A 20,238-nucleotide genomic window follows, 5' to 3' on the forward strand; every position below is an offset into this window, starting at 1 on the left:
ACAACCGAAGATGCTTCTTCTGCACCTTCGTTTAAGCGACAGTGGTGGCCTCAGTATCTAGACCCCCACCAATCCCAAATTCTGATTTGTCTCTATGACATATCAAAAGTTGGATAACATGTCGGCTACTCTTTAATTAAGGTGTAGCCTACTTGATGGGTGGAGTCTAAGACAGATCTGTGCCTACTGTCTCCTAAAATCGAAATCCTGCACTGGCTACAAGACAGCATATTTACTGTAAGTCAATACATTGAAAGTGTCTAAAAATAGTAAGGCAAAATAGCCTCCTACTATTTAAGTAATGCTCATAGGAATCCTGGAATCTTAGATCCAGGACTTTTATTTTGGAGAAGTGCTGTAGCAGTTCCCATATATGCAGAACTGACAAGATAAGAACAATATACCAGTGGCTTAGTCAGCTATAAAACTAAAATAAAATAATATTAATGTTTTGACTTTTAAGCCCTACTAATACACTTTATGAGGAATTCTGTAAGTTAAGGCTTCGTTCAAATCTGCGTCGGGGTTCCGTTCATGGGTTCTGTCAGACCTTTCCATCAGGGGAGCCCATGAACGGGCACCAAACCGAATCATAGCTTTCTGTTTGCATTAATCTGCGTTCACACCTGCGTTTGTGTGTTCTGTTGTTCTGCTCCGTCAGAGGGGCAGAACTACGGAATAACGAAACCAATGAAGCATGCTGCGCTATTGTCTCCAGTAAACTCAGTCAAACCCTGCCGACACTGGGACGGAGGCCACAATCAAGCCACCAATGCAGATGTGAACATAGCCTTACCATTGATTTCATTGGTAATGCTTCCATTGCTAATGGTTTCCGTTTGTCTCTGTTCCATAAGGTTTCCGTTTATTTCGGTGGAATCAATAGCGTAGTGAACTACGCTATTGTTTCCACCAAAAAAACGGAAACCTTACGGAACCGAGACAAACGAACGGAAACTATCAGTAACGGAAGCGTTACCATTGAAGTCAATAGTAATGCAAACGGAAAGCTATGGTTTCCATTTGTTTTCCGTTCATGGGTTCCCCTCAAGATCATAACTGAATTTTCATGTTTAGTTGGAGTTGTTCTTTCACTAGAGGTTTGGCAATCTAAGTTAAAAATTTATTTTCCTAAAAGTATCATTATAAATTTTATTAACGGATAAAGTATTAGCAAGTATAGAGTTTCCAATGGAGTCTATGCTAAACAGTAAATAGCCTTCTGTTTTCTCCTAAGTACTTACTGTAACTCAATAGTCTAAATACATATAATGTCTTATAATAGATTTGTGAGCTAAGTACTTATTTTCCTTTTTAATGCTAAATCTTTCTTTTGATGTGCTACAGTTTCAGATGCTGGCGATAAAGTAAAACAGCTTGAAAAAGAAGCTGATCGTTTATTGGATAAATTGAAACCTATTAAGGAGCTTCAAGAAAATCTGGGTAAAAATATCTCTCAGATCAAGGAGCTGATAAATCAAGCACGCAAACAAGCTAATTCTGTAAGTCCATTATACCGAAGTATTTACTGTGTGAAAATGTAGTGTCTAGTTCTTAGGAGATAAAAAATTGGCCAATACTGGACTTGCATTATTCCAATTAATATGGACCTAGGTAAACACCATGGGGGAGATTTATTAAGACTTGTGTAAAAAATGGCTGTTTTAATTTGAAGTGCAGCGAAAGAACCTCTTAATAAATTTGGCGCATTTTGAGCTGTGCTTGTCACGATCTGTGGGTATGTGGACCCACTGGGTCGTACCACCCTAGCGGGATAGCTGCTGGCCATACAGTGTACGAAGACAATGTATATATAGACCAAGCACAAGGGTACCTATAGTAGTTCAGACAGTAGCAACGGCCAGGCTCAGATGGGACCTTGGCAGCAGACACCAGGCGAGGTGTAACACAGCAGGCGTGACCGGTAACACAACATGACTCCACCTTTCTAAAGCACAGGAACAAGGTAGCACGGGATACAGGATACAGGAAGCAGGTACGGGAACACTGGGAACAGGATAACACTAAGGGACCATTTGCAAGACTAACGTGGGTAAACACAACAACGCTCAGGCAAGGAGTAAAGGGGCAGGGCACGTCATATAGTCCAGAGAATCATGGGCTAATAAATGATTATTTTCATGTGTGCGCGCTGGCCCTTTAGGGCCAGGCATTAGCATGCGCGTGCACCCTGCCGGACACAGCAGAACTGAGCGGAAGTGAGTGCTGGCATCTCCTGGGGATGAGATGCGGGCCAGCGCTCACAGATCCATGGCTGCGGCCGTCGGGGGTGAATAATCCCGAAGGTCCGCAGCCATGGACGCTACAGTGCTAAAGACTAAAAATGAAGTCTATGCCCACTATAAGCAGGCATAGATTTGCACCCGCTTTTTTCTCACTTTAAACGTAATACATTTTTCGGACCGCAGTTGGCAAAGCCCCATCCGCTGAATCTCACCCACTATTCTCAAACCTTTAAAAGTGGAGACAGGAGAGGTCACAAATTATAGCACAAATTTGGTGTACGCCACAATTTGTGAATTTTCTACGCCTAAATACCGGTGAAAATCAATTGGTAAATCCCCCCCCCCCCCCATGTATCACTAAATCATTGGGTGGAATTTATAAGACTAACATTTCATATGCCAGTCTTAATATAAAACATGCTGGAGTAAGTTGCAACTAATTTATTAAGAGGTGACTTGATTAATTAGGTTTATCTCTGGCTGTCCGTGCACCAGAAAGTCAAATCAGCTGGTGTGGATTTGCACTATACGTTTTTGGTGTAAATTATAGAAAATGTTTCGGGCCGACAGGGGAACCACGCCCCTACTTGCTAAGCACTGACAACTTTTTTTAAAAAGTGACAGAGGCAGAGTAAAAATTAAAAAGTCACAGCATTTTTTCTGAAGCACGTTTTTGCGCAAATTGCTCATTTTCTAGCATAGATTGTTTAATAAATTCTCTGCATTTGAGCTTTTATTTGCTGATGGAACTTGTCAGGACACATGACTGTTAAAGTGTAGCTAAATGTTTAACAAACTTCTGACATGTCATAGTGATATGTCAGAAGTTTTGATTGGTGGGGGTCCGAGCACTGAGACTGAGACCAATCGCTAAAATGAAGCAGCTGAAGCACTCGTGTGAGCGCTCAGCTGCTTCATTTCTGATCGGCTTTTTCCGGAAATCAATGTATTGGAGGTCAAACTGAATAGAAAGTCTATGAGCCCGTACTCCGATACATAGGATTTCCAGAAAAAGCCGAACAGAAACGAAGTGGCTGAGTTCTCACACGAGTGCTTCAGCTGCTTCGTTTTAGCGATTGGTGGGGGTCTCAGTGCTCGGACCCCCACCAATAAACTCATTATGGCATATCAGAAATTTGTAAAATGTTTAGCCCCACTTTAAAATTAATCAATTTTTCAGAGCTCCCTTGGGGTAGCGGAGTTAGATGGATTATTATTGGCATTTCCAGTGTCTTGCAGCCAAAGATTGTAGATGCAGCATGAAGTTAGGCACATCTATATACTAGATGTAATTGCAGGCACTATACATACTCACAACTGGTAAGCATTTTCACTTGCTGCTATTTCTGCCGAGGCAAAGTCACATTGGCACTTGTTTGATTCAAACTTTATCTACAATAAGACTTTTAATATATTTTTTCCCAAGATAGATAGATAGATAGATAGATAGATAGATAGATAGATAGATAGGTAGGTAGGTAGGTAGGTAGGTAGGTAGGTAGGTAGATAGATAGATAGATAGATAGATAGATAGATAGATAGATAGATAGATAGATAGATAGATAGATAGATAGATAGATAGATAGTCCACTATCCAGCAGCACCAGTCAGGAATACAGGTGGGTGCACGTCCCAGGAGCCCGATCACTGCTCCCAAATCCTCAATATTCGTCCAATAAGAGACAGCACTCCAATTTGTGATAGAAAAAACGGCTTTTTATTAGCCCCTGTGCGACGTTTCGGCTCTTTACATGGAGCCTTTCTCAAGCCACGTAAAGAGCCGAAACGTCGCACAGGGGCTAATAAAAAGCAGTTTTTTCTGTCACAAATTGGAGTGCTGTCTCTTATTGGACGAATAGATAGATAGATAGATAGATAGATAGATAGATAGATAGATAGATAGATAGATAGATAGATAGATAGATAGATAGATAGATAGATAGATAGATAGATAGATAGATAGATAGATCCAATATTAACTAGGCTTAATTTACTATAGATAGACTCCAAGCGCATATTTGTCACAGGCTAGGTAAAGTTTAAGAAGCCAACTTCCCCCCATAATGTATCAGATAGACTGCTCCATGATTATAGAACCATACCGAAGAAGAATAGAGCAGTTAAAGCAATGCAGTCTTACCCATTCTACAGGGAGTAAAGAGTGTCAATATACGTCCGTGCTGAGCTGTCCACAGAGAAACCCCAACGCGTGTTTCGCTGTTCTTAGTCGCTTCCTCAGGGGGTACATAGATACAGGGGAGTAACTAGGAAAGACTGAGCCCCATAGCAAACTCTTGACCAGGACCCCCCCCACCCGGGTGCCACAAGCAACCCCCCTTATAAATAGTGCCCCCCTGTAGACTGTGCCATACAGCCCCCTGTAGACAATGCTAAATAGCCCTGCCTATAGACAGTGGCACACCCCATTTGTAGATAGCGCCCCCACCTCCCCCTTGTAGATAGTGCCATAGAGCCCCCTGTAGATATCACCATAACGCCCCTACTGTATATAGCGCTATACAACTCCCACTGTATATAGTGCCACACAGCCCCCCTCCCTTGTATATAGTGCCACACAGTCCCCCCCTTAGTAGAAAGTGCAGCACAGCCCCCCTTAGTAGAAAGTGCAGCACAGCCCCCCTTAGTAGAAAGTGCAGCACAGCCCCCCCCTTAGTAGATAGTGCCACACACAGACCCCTGTAGATTGCGCCACACTCAGCCCCCTGAAGATAGAGCCACAGCCCTCCCCCTTGTAAATAGTGTCACACAGCTCCCCCATGTGCATAGTGTCACACAGCTCCCCCATGTGTATAGTGTCACACAGCTCCCACTTGTGTATAGTGCCATATAGCTACCCCTTGTGTATAGTGCCACACAGCCCCCTCCCTTGGCAATGGCGCATCTGAGAAAGTTGTATCAGCCAGGGAGCTGTCACTCAAACATGGAATGGTGGGTTTGGAGGCAGGACTATGTGACTCTTCAGGATAGCGGCACCGCCCCATGACCCTCTAATGAGTAATTAGCATATAGTGTGCAGCGTTTTAAAAGTGGATTTTAAGAATTTTGCTGCATCTGAAAAAACCATACAAGGGAATGTTTGGAAATATTGTCAGGTCATGTATCACCGCATGGTGGCGGTTCAAGGGGTTAAAACTATCTGACAGATTCCCATTAAATATACAATGAATTGAGAACAATTCCATCTGCCCTGCAATTTTGTTATTATAAATATATCCTATATAACTACAGATCCAAAACCAAGCTCAGTACATATATACAGCACTAGAACCAAGGTCTGACATATATACAGTACCACAAGCAAGCTCAGTACATAAATACAGTACCACAAGCAAGCTCAGTACATAAATACAGTACCACAACCAAGATCAGTACATAAATACAGATCCAGAACCAAGCTCTGACATATATACAGGACCACAAACAAGATCAGTACATAAATACATCCCCAGAACCAAGCTCAGTACATAAATACAGCACTAGGACCAAGCTCTGACATATATACAGCACCAGAACAAAGCCCATACATATATACAGCACCAGAACCAACCTCAGTACATAAATACAGCACTAGAACCAACCTCAGTACATAAATACATCCCAAAACCAATCTCATACGTATATACAGCACGTATATACAACCCCTGCCGTATAGGTTTGTACGGTGTAAAACTATAGCTCCCAGCATGGCCCGAACAATGGTGATGATATGCTGGGAGATGCTGTTTCACAAAAAAAAATCATACCACCCATCATCTCGCTAAAGATCACACAGTGACTACAGTACCGATTAGTGGCAGAATAAACATTGACATTAAGTGACTCACTGGTTACATCTCAGATTCTAGTTATTTTCTTCTCCCTCCGGTCCAGACATCTATGATGGATTTCTACTGGCCATGACCCATTACTGCAGTTTTCTGCTCAGATGTCTTCAGCTTCTCACTTTAAAAAAAATTTCTGCACCTATAAACAAAGTTAATATTATCAACACCTCTAAATATAATAAAGCACCATACACTGCACCTCTAACTATAATAGTGTCATACACTGTGTCCCTGATTATAATCGTACCATACACTGTCACGCACACACACATACACACACCATGCCCCCTGTAGATAGTGCCCCCATAGCCCCCTGTAAATAGTGACCCCCATAGAGCCTCAGTAGATAGTGACCTACATAGAAGCCCCTGTAGATAGTGTCCCACATGCAGCCCTCTGTAGATAGTGCCCACCTATGGACTCCAGGGCTGCAAGGCAATAGTGCTAACCACTGAGCCACCGTGCTGCCCTACATATAGCTTCCCCTATAGACAGTGCTCCACGTATAGCCCAGCTCTGTAGATAGTCTCACATATAGCTCCCCCTGTATATAGTGTCCCACATATAGCTCACCCCTATAGAAAGTGCCGTCAAAATAGCTCCCCTATAGATAGTGCTCTACATATAGCCCACCCTGTATAGTCTCACATATAGCTCCCCCTGCATATAGTGCCCCGCATATGGACCCCCCTGTAGATAGTGCCCCACATCCCCACATATAGACCTCCCTTAAACAGTGGCCCACATATAGACCCCCCTGTAGATAATGCCCCACATCCCCACATATACACCCCCCTTAAACAGTGGTCCACATATAGACCCCCTGTATATAGTGGCCCACATATAGACCCCCCTCTATATAGTGGCCCACATATAGACCACCCCTGTATATAGTGGCCCAAATATAGACCCCCCTGTATATAGTGGCCCACATCCCCAGATATAGACCCCCTGTATATAGTGGCCCACATCCCCACATATAGATCCCCCCTGTAGATTGTGCCCCACATCCCCGCATACAGACCACCCCTGTAGCTAGTGCCCCATATCCCCACATATACGTAGATAGAGCCCCCACTATAGATAATGCCACTCACAGTTTTATGAGAAACAAACAAAAAACTTTACATACTCACATGATTTGCCCCGTCAATCAGCGCCTTTCAAGCACGGAAGCGGCACGATGACGCCATCGGGCCGCTAGCCAATCAGCGTCATTGTAAGGTGCTGAATGGTCGGACACGGAACATTCCCAGCCATTCAGCGCTAATGCATGTATTTGGCTGTCGCTAGCATCGGGGCCCCCTCCGGTGCTAGCGACGCCTACGGGCATGAGAGCGCCTGTGTCGCCCGGCCCATACTTGTTGGAGGCTCGGCGGCGCGAGCCCCATAGTAGCGGCACTACCGCTGTAGCAGCCATAATGGCTGCTAGCCTTGCCACTGAGCATATGGGGGGTGGCAGCTGGCGGCACAGGCCCCCTCAAGCCGCGGGCTACGTAGCAGCCGCTACGGCTGCTAATACGGTGGCTACGCCACTGGATAGATAGATAGATAGATAGATAGATAGATAGATAGATAGATAGATAGATAGATAGATAGATAGATAGATAGAAAAAGGAAGAGCAGCACATATAAACGCAAAGTATGCGTAGTTGTGTGTGCACAAGCCTTAGAATCTCAGACTCCAGTTCCACATATGTATATATATTTACAAACGAATAGGCAGCACAACACAGGTTCCAATTCAGTGAAAAAAGGTTTATTTACCCATACGTCAGTGCAACGTTTCATTCAACATGGTTGAGAAAGGCCCATGTGGACTGAAACGTTGTACTGCTGTATGGGTGAATGAACCTTTTTTCACTGAATTGGAACCTGTGTTGTGCTGCCTATTCGTTTGGAGATAGATAGATAGATAGATAGATAGATAGATAGATAGATAGATAGATAGATAGATAGATAGATAGATAGATAGATAGATGATAGATGGATGGATGGATGGATGGATGGATGGATGGATGGATGGATGGATGGATGGATGGATGGATAGATAGATAGATAGATAGATAGATAGATAGATAGATAGATAGATAGATAGATAGATAGATAGATAGAATTGAGTGCTATTTAGCACATTCTTAGTACCATTATTTTGTGGCAGCAAAGGTGTTAATAATTATGTTTTGTATAATGAATCAAAAATGACTCATGAAAGTCATTATTCCAAATAGTTTTTTTTTCTCCCAAGGGCATTTTACTGTGTCTGAAGTAATGGAGCCTCGTTTCTCATGGTTTATAATGTCATCCAGTCACTGTAAATTATATTATTTCCAGTTACAGTATTTATATCCTCGCCTCTCATATGCTGGCTGCAAATTATCCTAGGAGAAATGTTATTTTGCTTACTTTCCCAATTTATTTGATATTACTTCCTAATCATTCTGATCAGTTTCAAACATGTTATTTTTTACATCAGTCCTCTGGTTATAATTTTCTATGTCAACCATTCCAATCAATTTAAACCTGTTCATTTATTTTTACGGTATTTCATCCTGTAATGTATTTCTGACGTGATTGAAGAGTAAATCCACATTGAATGTCCATCTGTTAAATTACACTTTATGTGGCCTGAGAAGAGCGTATAGAATTCCAAGCAGATTTGTCTTCAGAATATTCTGCCCTATTTAAGTGCATAATTAATGACAGGTCCTTTGGCAATTATACCAAACTGCACAAAAATATTGTGCCAGCTGTCGAATAGTACTGTAGGTAAGAAAGAATGAAATTGACTCATTCATGAGTAGAATGCTTCCTTGCCACCCCCAGCTTCCCTCAATGATTGACAACTACTGATGTATTTGACTCAATATGCAACGGCCATCAATCATTGGTGAGGGGGCAAGAAGAGACGGGGCAAGCCCTCTCCTCATGAATAGGTTATGAGCCATTCTATTCTTTCTTAATGACTTTTAAACAAAGGGCTTTATAGTTTTTGGTATTTTAGCCCACAGACTTGTCAGAATAAGCTTATTAAGCATTATTATTTTGAGAACAGATCCTCTTAAAACGTTGATTTGAAAAAAGTTGTATGCATTCCTAAATCTCTTTTATACATAAATGATATAAGTAGCCATATCTATGTCATTTGGAGGAAATACTAAATACTTTTTTCTGTATTATGCAGTACATAATTTATCTGTGTGCAATGTAAATATTTTGGAGGAAATCATACATATAGTAGATTTTCTATAGAATTTTGCTAAATTTTTCAGATATTTTCAAGCAGTGCACTACAGAATAAAGTTTTTGGATTGCAAGGATCTTTTTTTATGTAGGCTGATGTTTGTCTCAGAAATCCCAACATAAGTACCTCCGTACACGCAGTCAAAAGCAGGAAAGACACATTCACTTGTATAGTCTCTCTGTTGGGTACCACTTCAAAAACCTTTCAGACATCTAAATATGATCTAAGGGCGAAACTCTTAAAAATATCACTAAATGTATTTATTTTTTTTAAATCCTGAAAATGTGTTACTTTGATCAAAATTCCTGCAGTTAAAGGATACATGTACAAAGATTTCCCCGGTGTGTGAGAAAATTTAACTTGTTTGGCAATGTTTTACTAAATTTAGAAAATGAAGAGACAGAACATGTCACATGAAAGCCTCGCATTGATGGTACTTAGTCCGTAATGCTCATGTTGTTGTTTGTGCTTGCAGATCAAAGTTTCGGTGTCATCTGGAGGGGACTGCATACGTACTTATAAGCCTGACATTAAGAAAGGCAGATACAACACAATTATTTTAAATGTAAAAACAAGTACTCCTGACAATCTTCTGTTTTATCTCGGGAGCAACAAATTTGTAAGTAAATGTTATTTTTTTAGACATATCCATTTTATTACCAGTTTTTAGACGTGACACCAATGGCAGGATATTATATTATATAGCCTCATTTTTTCTTAGACCATCAGAGGTCTATTTTTTTTCTATTTCCAAGGCAGCACAGTGCATTATTTAGTTTGATTTTGCATTACATTTTAAATTTTTTGCTTATGACTTTCGTCTTCGCAAGCTGTTTGCTGAAAAGGTGTGTAGCACCTGGGATGCAGCCTTTGCAGAGTGCCCACATTTCAGCACCTTTCACTAGCTCTGCAGCATGCAACCCTACATGCCCTCCTTCCCATAGGTCCCCGACGATTCCTTACTGACTCTCCTAGATTTCTCCCTTGATAGTTCTACAAGTGTTACAACCACCTTAATTACTTCTTACAGCAAAATTTGTAGGATTTGTTTAAAAAAAAATTCTAATTCTAATTACTAGATGCTTTATGGGGTTGTCTAGGATTATATTATTGATTGTTCTGCTCCCAGGTTCTGTTCTGCCACAGTCCTGTGCAGGCAGATCAATGCTCACAGCCTGGAGCATTGTAAAACACAATGTTTTTATATATGAATTTGAGGTCTATAGAATAAAATAATATATAGACTGCCTTCTCTCGACAGTCCTGGATATCTCCCTTGGATATCCTATCATTGTTTGTTACCATCTCCTGAAGCAGTCTCAGGCTGTAGTGCAGATCTGGAACATGACCCTTCATTCTTAGGGCTTATTCACACGAACGTAAGGAATGTCGGACGTGAAAAACGGCTATTTTTCACATCCAAGTTTCACCTGTTATTGACCCGTTTTCACTTGAGTCTATGGAGGGATCCGTGAAAACGGAAGAAAATAGGACATGTTCTATATTTCAATGGAGATGAATACCTATATTAATACAGACCAAACGATAAACGTTACAATGAACGTCCGCACATATCAAAAAGAAGATAGAAAATAAATACCCATAGCTGTATGTGAGGACATATCACACATCCCAAAAGAGAGAGAATAACACCAAGTACACAAATGTAACTTGCAAAAATATCAATCTAAATATAAATCTAATCTAAAAATATAAATATTACAATACTCATAAAAACATATTGGCCATCAGGACCTAAAATAAGACAAACAATTTAAAATTGCAAAAGTGTGGAGAACAATAAGGCTATTCAAAATGACATATACTCAAAATATAGAATGGCGTGTGATATGATATCACTGAGAAAAGTCACTCAAAAAGACATGCTGTAAATGTATAATTACAAAGCCACAAATATACCTCATAAGAACATGCCTGAGCAAAGTAATATATCACAGACCCAGTGGAGTATAAAAAGGAGCGGTCACAATCACACTACTGTACCAGAACCTATACCGACCCGTGTGTTGCATGATAAGCCTATATGAATGAGCTCCACACCGAGAGCCCCGACACGCGTTTTGCGGTAGCTTTTTCAAGGGGTACCTTGGGTCTGTGATATTAGAGATGAGCAAACCGGGACAACCGAACCCGGTTTCAGTCCGAACATCGTGAAAAGTTCGGTTCGCAGCGAATCCGAACTTCACCGGGTTCGGCCGAACAAGTTTTGACCGAACCTGGCTTATGAGTCACTGATTTTCCGGTACGCGACGTCAGGAGATAGTCACTGTCCAGGGTGCTGAAAGAGTTAAGCGATTGGCAGTAACTGTTTCAGCACCCTGGACAGTGACTTCCGATCACAATATACATCAACGTGTAAAAAAAATAGAAGTTCCTACTTACCGATAACTCCCTGCTTCTTCCTCCAGTCCGACCTCCCGGGATGACGATTCAGTCTAAGTGACCGCTGCAGCCAATCACAGGCCAATCACAGGCTGCAGCGGTCACATGGACTGCCGCGTCATCCAGGGAGGTCGGGCTGGATGCCGAAAGAGGGACGCGTCACCAAGGCAACGGTGACGCGTCCCTCTCTTGACATCCAGCCCGACATCCCTGGATGACGCGACAGTCTATGTGACCGCTGCAGCATGTGATTGGCCTGTGATTGGCTGCAGCGGTCACATTGGCTGAAACGTCATCCAGGGATGTCGAGAGGGACGCGTCACCAAGGCAACGGCCGGGAGGCCGGACTGGAGAAAGAAGCAGGAAGTTCTCGGTAAGTACGAACGTCTTTTTTTTTTTTTTTTTTTTTTTACAGGTTGCTCTATATTGTGATCGGAATTCACTGTCCAGGGTGCTGAAAGAGTTACTGCCGATCAGTTAACTCTTTCAGCACCCTGGACAGTGACTATTTACTGACGTCGCCTAGCAACGCTGCCCTAATGCCGGGTGCACACATGTAGCCACCCGTCATTACGGGAGCTCCATACACGATTTTTATGGGCTTTCTTGAATTACAGGTTGGGTCCGAATCGAACTTTTTCAAGAAATTCGGCGAACCAGCCGAACCGAACTTATCATAAGTTCGCTCATCTCTATGTGATATATTACCTTGCTCAGGCATGTTCTTATGAGGTATATTTGTGGCTTTGTAATTATACATTTACAGCATGTCTTTTTGAGTGACTTTTCTCAGTGATATCATATCACACGCCATTCTATATTTTGAGTATATGTCATTTTGAATAGCCTTATTGTTCTCCACACCTTTGCAATTTTAAATTGTTTGTCTTATTTTAGGTCCTGATGGCCAATATGTTTTTATGAGTATTGTAATAAAGGATTTATATTTTTGCAAGTTACATTTGTGTACTTGGTGTTATTCTCTTCCTTTTGGGAAGTGTGATATGTCCTCACATACAGCTATGGGTATTTATATTTCAACGGACCCTTCACATGGCCCCATTGAAATACATGAGTCCGTGTGACGACCATTGTTTTGACGGCCGTCACACGGACGTATTCAACGTTCATGTGAATAAGCCCTTAGGCCTTATTCACATGAGCATATTTCACATCCGGGTTACGCACGTTAAAACAACGAACGTCACAAGGACCTATGCAATTAATTGGAGCGTGTATCCGCTGTGTGAAACTCACTTCATGTCCTATTCTTGTGCGTTTTTTGCGCATCACGCACCCATTGAAGTCAATGGGTGCGTGAAAAAATCGGACAGCACACGGACAGTATTATTTACTAGAAACTGAACAACCATTTTAATTTAAATGATTATTATTTAACATTGCAATTTAAATGATTGACTTTCAAAAAAGTATTTTGAAGAATATGAAAGGAAATTATGCTTACAGTGAGTATTCTGAACCTAATGCTGTGTTTATACAAGGATATTGATTTCATCCATGTATAAATATATTTTTCTAGAAGTTTTTTTCAATTTGTAGTTCAGGGTTTCAGCTACAAAAACAATATAAATACTTCATTTGTGTCAAATATCTGTATGAATACAATCATAACATGAAGATTTTATGATAAATACCTTTCATTTTGTTTAGAAACCCAGTTTCAACTAAAACATTGTTTTGTTCATAAAAAAGTCTTGTTTAGAGTGTATTTACATCTGTCTTTTATTGACAGTTTTTGCCACAATTTTCTTAATAGAGGCAACACTGTGCCATTTTTGTAAAAAAATCCAACAGAAAAATAATTATTTACGTACGAATATACATGAGATATAGATAGATAGATTAGATAGATAGATAGATAGATAGATAGATAGATAGATAGATAGATAGATAGATAGATAGATAGATAGATAGATAGATAGATAGATAGATAGATAGATAGAATCTCTACATATTCCTCAACTGTATGATTGCATTAAAGTTTTATGCTGTCACTGTTTCTAGACTGACTTCCTAGCTATTGAGATGAGGAAAGGAAAGGTGAACTTCTTATGGGATGTAGGATCAGGAGTTGGACGAGTTGAATATCCTGACTTAAACATCCATGATAATTCTTGGTATAGAGTTGAAGCTTCACGGTAAGTGCAGCAAACAAAATACTAGCACTATATGATAAAAAATAGAGCCGGTACTTTCAAGTATGTGAAACTGACCACGTCCATATAATATATTATGCTGTAATAAAATCCCAAACATAAGAACAAAAATATACATAAACTTATGTAGCATGATGCCCTTTTTCATTGGGTACAGCAAAGATTGATATTAGTAAAAATGAGAAAAATAATCCAATATGGTTCTCAATGTTTTTCCACTTATCAATGACCGCAATAAGTGTTGTAGCATTACACCATGGGAAATTGGTTAACATTTTTTATATAATGTTGTTTATATATAGTTGTGCCATAGTTTGGCAAAGGCACCAACAATCTTTTTCATTGTTTCATTTGGCCCTCTTCCAACTATAACAGGCCCAATAAGGGTTTTCAGAAATATGAGCATTAGTTTTTCAGGAATAATTTTGAGCAACAAAGTAGGGCTTTTCTTATTTGCCATTTTGACTTGTAATTAATGACCACATTATAACTCTATACCGGCATATAGTGCTTGCTTAAAGAGCCCACATAATACTGCCATATAGTTCCCTCATAATACTGCCATCCAATTCCCAAATAATACTACCATACACCGTTAAATATTACTGGATGGTTTGAGCTTACTCCTGCGTTTTCTGACCTTGAGATAACCATAGTAAAACAGGGACCCCTGGGCAATTGCCCAGGTTCCTACCCCTAAAACCAGCCCTGACTTCTGATGGTATTTACTAACATTCATAAACTAACTGAGATACTTCAACTGAGATTGTATTTTTATTAGTTTATTTTGAGTACTCGCGAAAATTAATATAAATTAAATGTTTTAAAAATCTTTCTCCATTCAGATTGTGTTTTGGGTCATGTATAATGTTTAAAAAATGTTAAAATTAATAAAAACAGTAGAAATACTGCAAAAAGGTTTGATAGTTGTGTCCCTGTTTACAAACATACCTCCAGCTCAAAAAAAATTAGTGCTTGACTGAGCTCGTGAATGTTTTTGTGCAGAAACTTTCTTTGCCTCTGCCTTTCCTTTGTAAACTGTGGACCAAACTCAAATTTCTGGGAGAGGAAGTAGCTATCTGAAAGCAAAAATTGTGAACCATATTAACTCTTATGGAACAGTTTTTTTCTATCTCCTGGTCTCTCAGTGAGTTCTTCCTCTTCCGCTTCTATCCAGGCTTTATAGCAGTTGACAACAGTCAGAGCAACCTCTCATCTCTTATTCTATACACCGATAAACTATAACATTAAAACCACTGGCAGGTGACATGAATCCAAATGAGGTAAAAAAGAGTTCGCTCCTCCTCAAGGTATCGTGTCTATTCACATATGTATAACATTTTAGCAAATAAATCTTTATTCTGAAAACTGGAGTTGCTCTTCGTCATGAGCCACTCTGGCAATTGGATCCAATACAGGAGCGCCTTGAGAAGGAGTGACCTCTTTTAAACCTCGTTTGGAATAGTTGTCCACTGGAAAGTCCTCGACTCTACCAGCGACCGGTGGTCACTCCAGAAGCCTGCAGACTGTATACCCACAGAGTCAATGTACTCAACACGTCATAAAATTGAGTTGTGCCGACTATCTTGCACAACTACAGAAGGTGAGCGTAGCTAGAACTATCTGTCTTGACACTCTTATTTTTTTCTCACCCATATACCCCTACGATATTTATCTTAGAGGAGTGCCTGTGCCTCCCCCCTCCCCCACCATTTCCCCTTTTTTGGGGACCTGTCAAGGGATGGGATAAAAAAGGCAGCATGTGAACAGTCAGTTCTTGAATTTCATGTGTTGGAAGCAGAAAAAATGGGCAAGCCTAAGCATCTGAACGACTTTTAACATAGGCCGAATTGTGATGGATAAACGACTGGGTCAGACTACATCCAAAACAGCAGGTCTTGTGAGGTGTTCCTGGTATGCAGTGGTTCGTTCCCACCAAAAGTGGCCATGGAAGGACAAATGGTGAACTGGTAAAAGAGTCATAGGCGTGCAAATCTCAATGATGCGCATGAGGAGCGAAGAGTAGCCCTTCTGCTCTGATCCCACAGAAGAGCGACTGTAGCACAAATTACCAAAAAGTTCTTGCTGGTCACAATAGAAAGGTGTCAGAACACACAGTGCATCTCAGCTTGATATGTTTGGGGCTGCATAGTAACAGACCAGTAATTTGTCGATACTGACAACTGTGCACTGACAAAAGCTTCTACAATGGGCATGTAAGCATCAGAACTGGATGATGGAGCCATGGAAGAAGGTGACCTTATCTGATGAATTATGTTTTCTTTCATACCATATGGATAGCCGGGGGCATGTGCATCGCTTAGCTGGAGAAGAGACTTCACTAGGATGCACTATGAGAAGAAGGCAAGCCGGCAGAGACAGTGTGATGCTCTGTGCGATGTTCTGCTGGAAAACCCTGGTTCTTGCCATTCGTATGGATGTTACTTTGAGACGTACCACCAACCTAAACATTGCTGCAGACTAAGTATACCCTTTATGGCAGCAATTTACCCTAATGGCAGTGGCTTATTTTATCAGGCTGACGCATACTGCCACACTGCAAAAATTGTTCAGGACTGGTTTGAGGAACATGGCAAAAAGTTCAAGGTGTTGACTTGGCCTCCAAGTTCCCCAGATCTCAGGCCTATTAAGCAACTGTGGGATGTGCTGGAAAAACAACTCAGAATAATAGAGGCCACAACTTGCAACTTAACAGATTTAAAGGACCTGCTCCTAAAGTCTTGGTGCCAGATACAACAAGACACCTTTCAAAGGTCTTGTGGCGTCCATGCCTCGACGGGCCGAGTCTTTTTTTTGTCTGAACCTGCACAATATTAGGCAGGTGGTTTTAATGTTATGGCTGATCGCTGAACATGACATGCATGCCTGTATCTATGTGTGTAGAGTTCGAGACCAGAGCCTTTAAACTACTGTATAGCTTATACATATATTTTTTAATAAATTGTATGTAATGATGGGGTTAGGGAAACAGACAAGTGAGCCCTAATCTACCCACCACTCAGTCCCTGCCTACTTGCAACGACCTGCACGACAGACAAACAGACAAGGGAACACAGAACCTAAGGGAAACGGGGCAGTTGCCCACGGCAACACCGTGAGCAACAAGAGTAGTAAATGAGCCGAGTCAAACCAGGAGAGTACGAGGTGCCAAACGCAGAGCAGGAGAGTAGTGAACAAGCCGAGTCAAACCAGGAGAGCACGAGGTACCAAACGCAGAGCAGGAGAGTAGTCAGCAAGTCAGGGTCAATACGAAGCAGGGACAAATAGTACAAGAAGCTGCAGCAGGGCCAGGAAACCAACAGAGAAGATTCACAAGCAAGGAGGAACAGGAAAGGCAGGTATAAATAGACAGAGGGCGGGAGCTAGCTCCGTCTGGCCAGGCTGCGATAGGCCCTCCCACTCCTAAGCCTGCCATCCTGAGTGGTGGAAGATGGAGTCAGTCTCACAGACCTAGAAGCAGGTGCAGACTGATTACCTATGGGCGTTGATAAAGAAGCTGTGCCTGGCAGATCCTTTACAGTACCCCCCCTTTTATGAGGGGCCACCGGAACCTTTCTAAGTGGACCTGGTTTATTGGGGAAACGAAGGTGGAACCTCCTGACCAATATCCCAGCGTGAACATCCCGGGCGGGTACCCACGTCCTCTCCTCAGGCCCGTATCCTCTCCAATCGACCAGGTACTGGAGGGAGCCTTGGACCATCCTGCTGTCCACAATCTTGGCCACCTCGAATTCTACCCCCTCAGGGGTGAGAACAGGGACCGGAGGTTTCCTCGAGGGAGCCAAGGACGGGGAACAGCGTTTAAGGAGGAAGGCATGAAACACGTCGTGTACTCGAAAAGATGGGGGCAACTCCAGTCGGAAGGAGACAGGATTGAGGACTTCAATGACCTTGTACGGCCCTATAAACCGGGGAGCAAACTTATTGGACGGGACTTTCAGGCGCAAATTTTTTGACGATAGCCACACCAGATCCCCGACCATAAACAAGGGTTTAGCAGAACGTCTTCTATCTGCCTAAGTTTTTTGTATGCTCTGGGACACCTCTAGGTTCTTCTGAACCTGGGCCCAGACTGTGCACAGTTCCCGATGAACGACTTCTACCTCGGGATTGTTGGAACTACCAGGTGAAACGGAGGAAAACCGCGGATTAAACCCAAAATTACAGAAAAAGGGGGAGACCCCTGACGAGTTACTGACCCAGTTATTAAGGGAAAATTCGGCGAGGGGAATGAATGAGACCCAATCATATTGACAGTCACAGATAAAACACCTTAAATATTGTTCTAGAGACTGATTAGTCCTCTCAGTTTGGCCATTAGTTTCAGGATGGAAGGCAGAGGAGAAGGACAGATCAATCTCCAACTTTTTACAGAAGGCTCTCCAAAACAATGAAACAAATTGTACCCCTCTGTCAGAAACAATATTGACAGGGACCCCATGGAGGCGCAGGATGTGTTTGACAAACAAGGTAGCTAACGTCTTAGCATTGGGTAGTTTCTTGAGGGGCACAAAGTGGCACATCTTACTGAAGCGGTCTACTACAACCCACACCACCGACTTGCCTTGAGATGGAGGCAAATCGGTGATAAAATCCATGGAGATATTGGTCCAAGGTCTCTGGGGAATGGGCAAAGAACGTAGTAATAAACCTACAGCAAAACCTCAAAGCAAAGTACAATGGAACAGGGGCAAAAAATCCCCAAACAAACTAGGAAAACCTATTAGCGCACAAACTCAGGGGATATCGCACCCCAATAGAATATTAAAATAAGTACCATGGATAATAAGAAAATATATAACTTTATTAGTGTATAACAGTACATGGTATAACAATATCAAATATATTAAAAAGATATATATGGCGGATCATATATCAAAAGGAGTAGCAAAATGGTAAAGATGACAACATACCATAAGGAACACACGAGAAAAAACCAACCTCAAAAACACATCCCAATGCTAGCATACCAAGGGTACAGGTAAGATGAGATATCAGAGAAAGAGCAACTATATATCTATGTAGATATCAAAGTAAAAGCAACTATACATCCAGGTAGATATAATACCCACATGGGAAAAGTGCATATGATAGATCTACAAGAAATAGATGGCGTGCATACAAGCAGGCATATATAATGAATGCCGGATGGAAAAAATAATAATAAATAGTTCAAATACCTGTAGACATGATGGAAGCAGGGGATGTGACAAGGTGGCACAGGAACGCCTCGACGCGCGTTTCGCCCACGACCGGCTTCGTCAGGAGGCTACCATGTTTAAAAAACCGGGGGTTTATATATAGCCATAAGTGAAGAAATAATTAATTCATTGGTGGCATCTGTGGGGTGCACATGTGAGCGGCGCTCCCAAAGCATGATGCGAGCACCGCATCATCAGAAAGCGCCATGCTGTCCACGGCGTGACGATGCGTCTCACCAGCTGAGACGCACGTCACCATGGTAACGCAGACAGACACAGTCAGGCACTCCGAGATGCAGTGTCCACAGCGCATGCGCCGAAGAGCGTCTGGTGCAAATACACCTACAGGAACCATCAAGGAATACAAGGAGGGGATGTGCTGTAAGATACGTACAGGAGATGGCCAAAAGGAATTCAATAATAATGGAAATGAAAAACTATATCATGAACATACCCCAAAGGGGAAATAGACAAATACCAAGGATTACCTAAATAAATACAATACAGATATACAATAAATCTCTATTCAATACATTTATCACTAAGTTCTGTATAAGTACAGGATTCATCACATACAAGTAACAAATAATAAGTAAATAAATAAAACAATAAAATATATATAACATATACAACATGAAAATAAAAAATGAACATCAACAATATATAAATACAAAAAACATGTGAGCAGTATACAGTACAGTGCTATATATAGAAAACAGGTGTAGTGAATAAATATGTGAAAGTAATTTTTTTCTTTTTCTACAGTATTTACACTGAGAACAAAAATCATACTTAGAAAAGTATAAAGAATGAATAAAATAATAACAAATATGCATAAATACACAATATGATAACGCAACACAAAAAGACGGCGTTAATAGGTGAAAAACAAACTAACAAAAAATAAAAATAAAAAAATAAAATAAAAAATGTGCAGTACATAATTAAATATGAAGTGCAGATAGAAAAGTGTAATACAGTACAGATACAAAGCACAACATGAACAATAAATATCATAGCAAAAATAATAATAAAATAAAATAAGTAAAATAAATGATGAAAAAAAGAAAAAAAAAATTTTATTTTTTTATTTTTGTATAA

At 41.1% G+C, this 20,238-nt stretch overlaps 1 protein-coding gene across 1 annotated transcript in view; it reads left to right on the forward strand.

Moving 5' to 3' along the window:
- Positions 1 to 20,238, forward strand: part of LAMA2 (laminin subunit alpha 2) — an 852,154-nt gene that overhangs the window by 724,933 nt on the left and 106,983 nt on the right. The window contains exons 45-47 of the mRNA XM_075863715.1: positions 1,348 to 1,502; positions 9,811 to 9,954; positions 13,764 to 13,897. Coding sequence (XP_075719830.1) covers positions 1,348 to 1,502; positions 9,811 to 9,954; positions 13,764 to 13,897 — 433 coding nt within the window. The remainder of the gene's footprint in view (positions 1 to 1,347; positions 1,503 to 9,810; positions 9,955 to 13,763; positions 13,898 to 20,238) is intronic.

This window comes from Rhinoderma darwinii, chromosome 4 (genome assembly GCF_050947455.1).
Source record: "Rhinoderma darwinii isolate aRhiDar2 chromosome 4, aRhiDar2.hap1, whole genome shotgun sequence".
Lineage (NCBI taxonomy): Eukaryota > Metazoa > Chordata > Amphibia > Anura > Rhinodermatidae > Rhinoderma > Rhinoderma darwinii.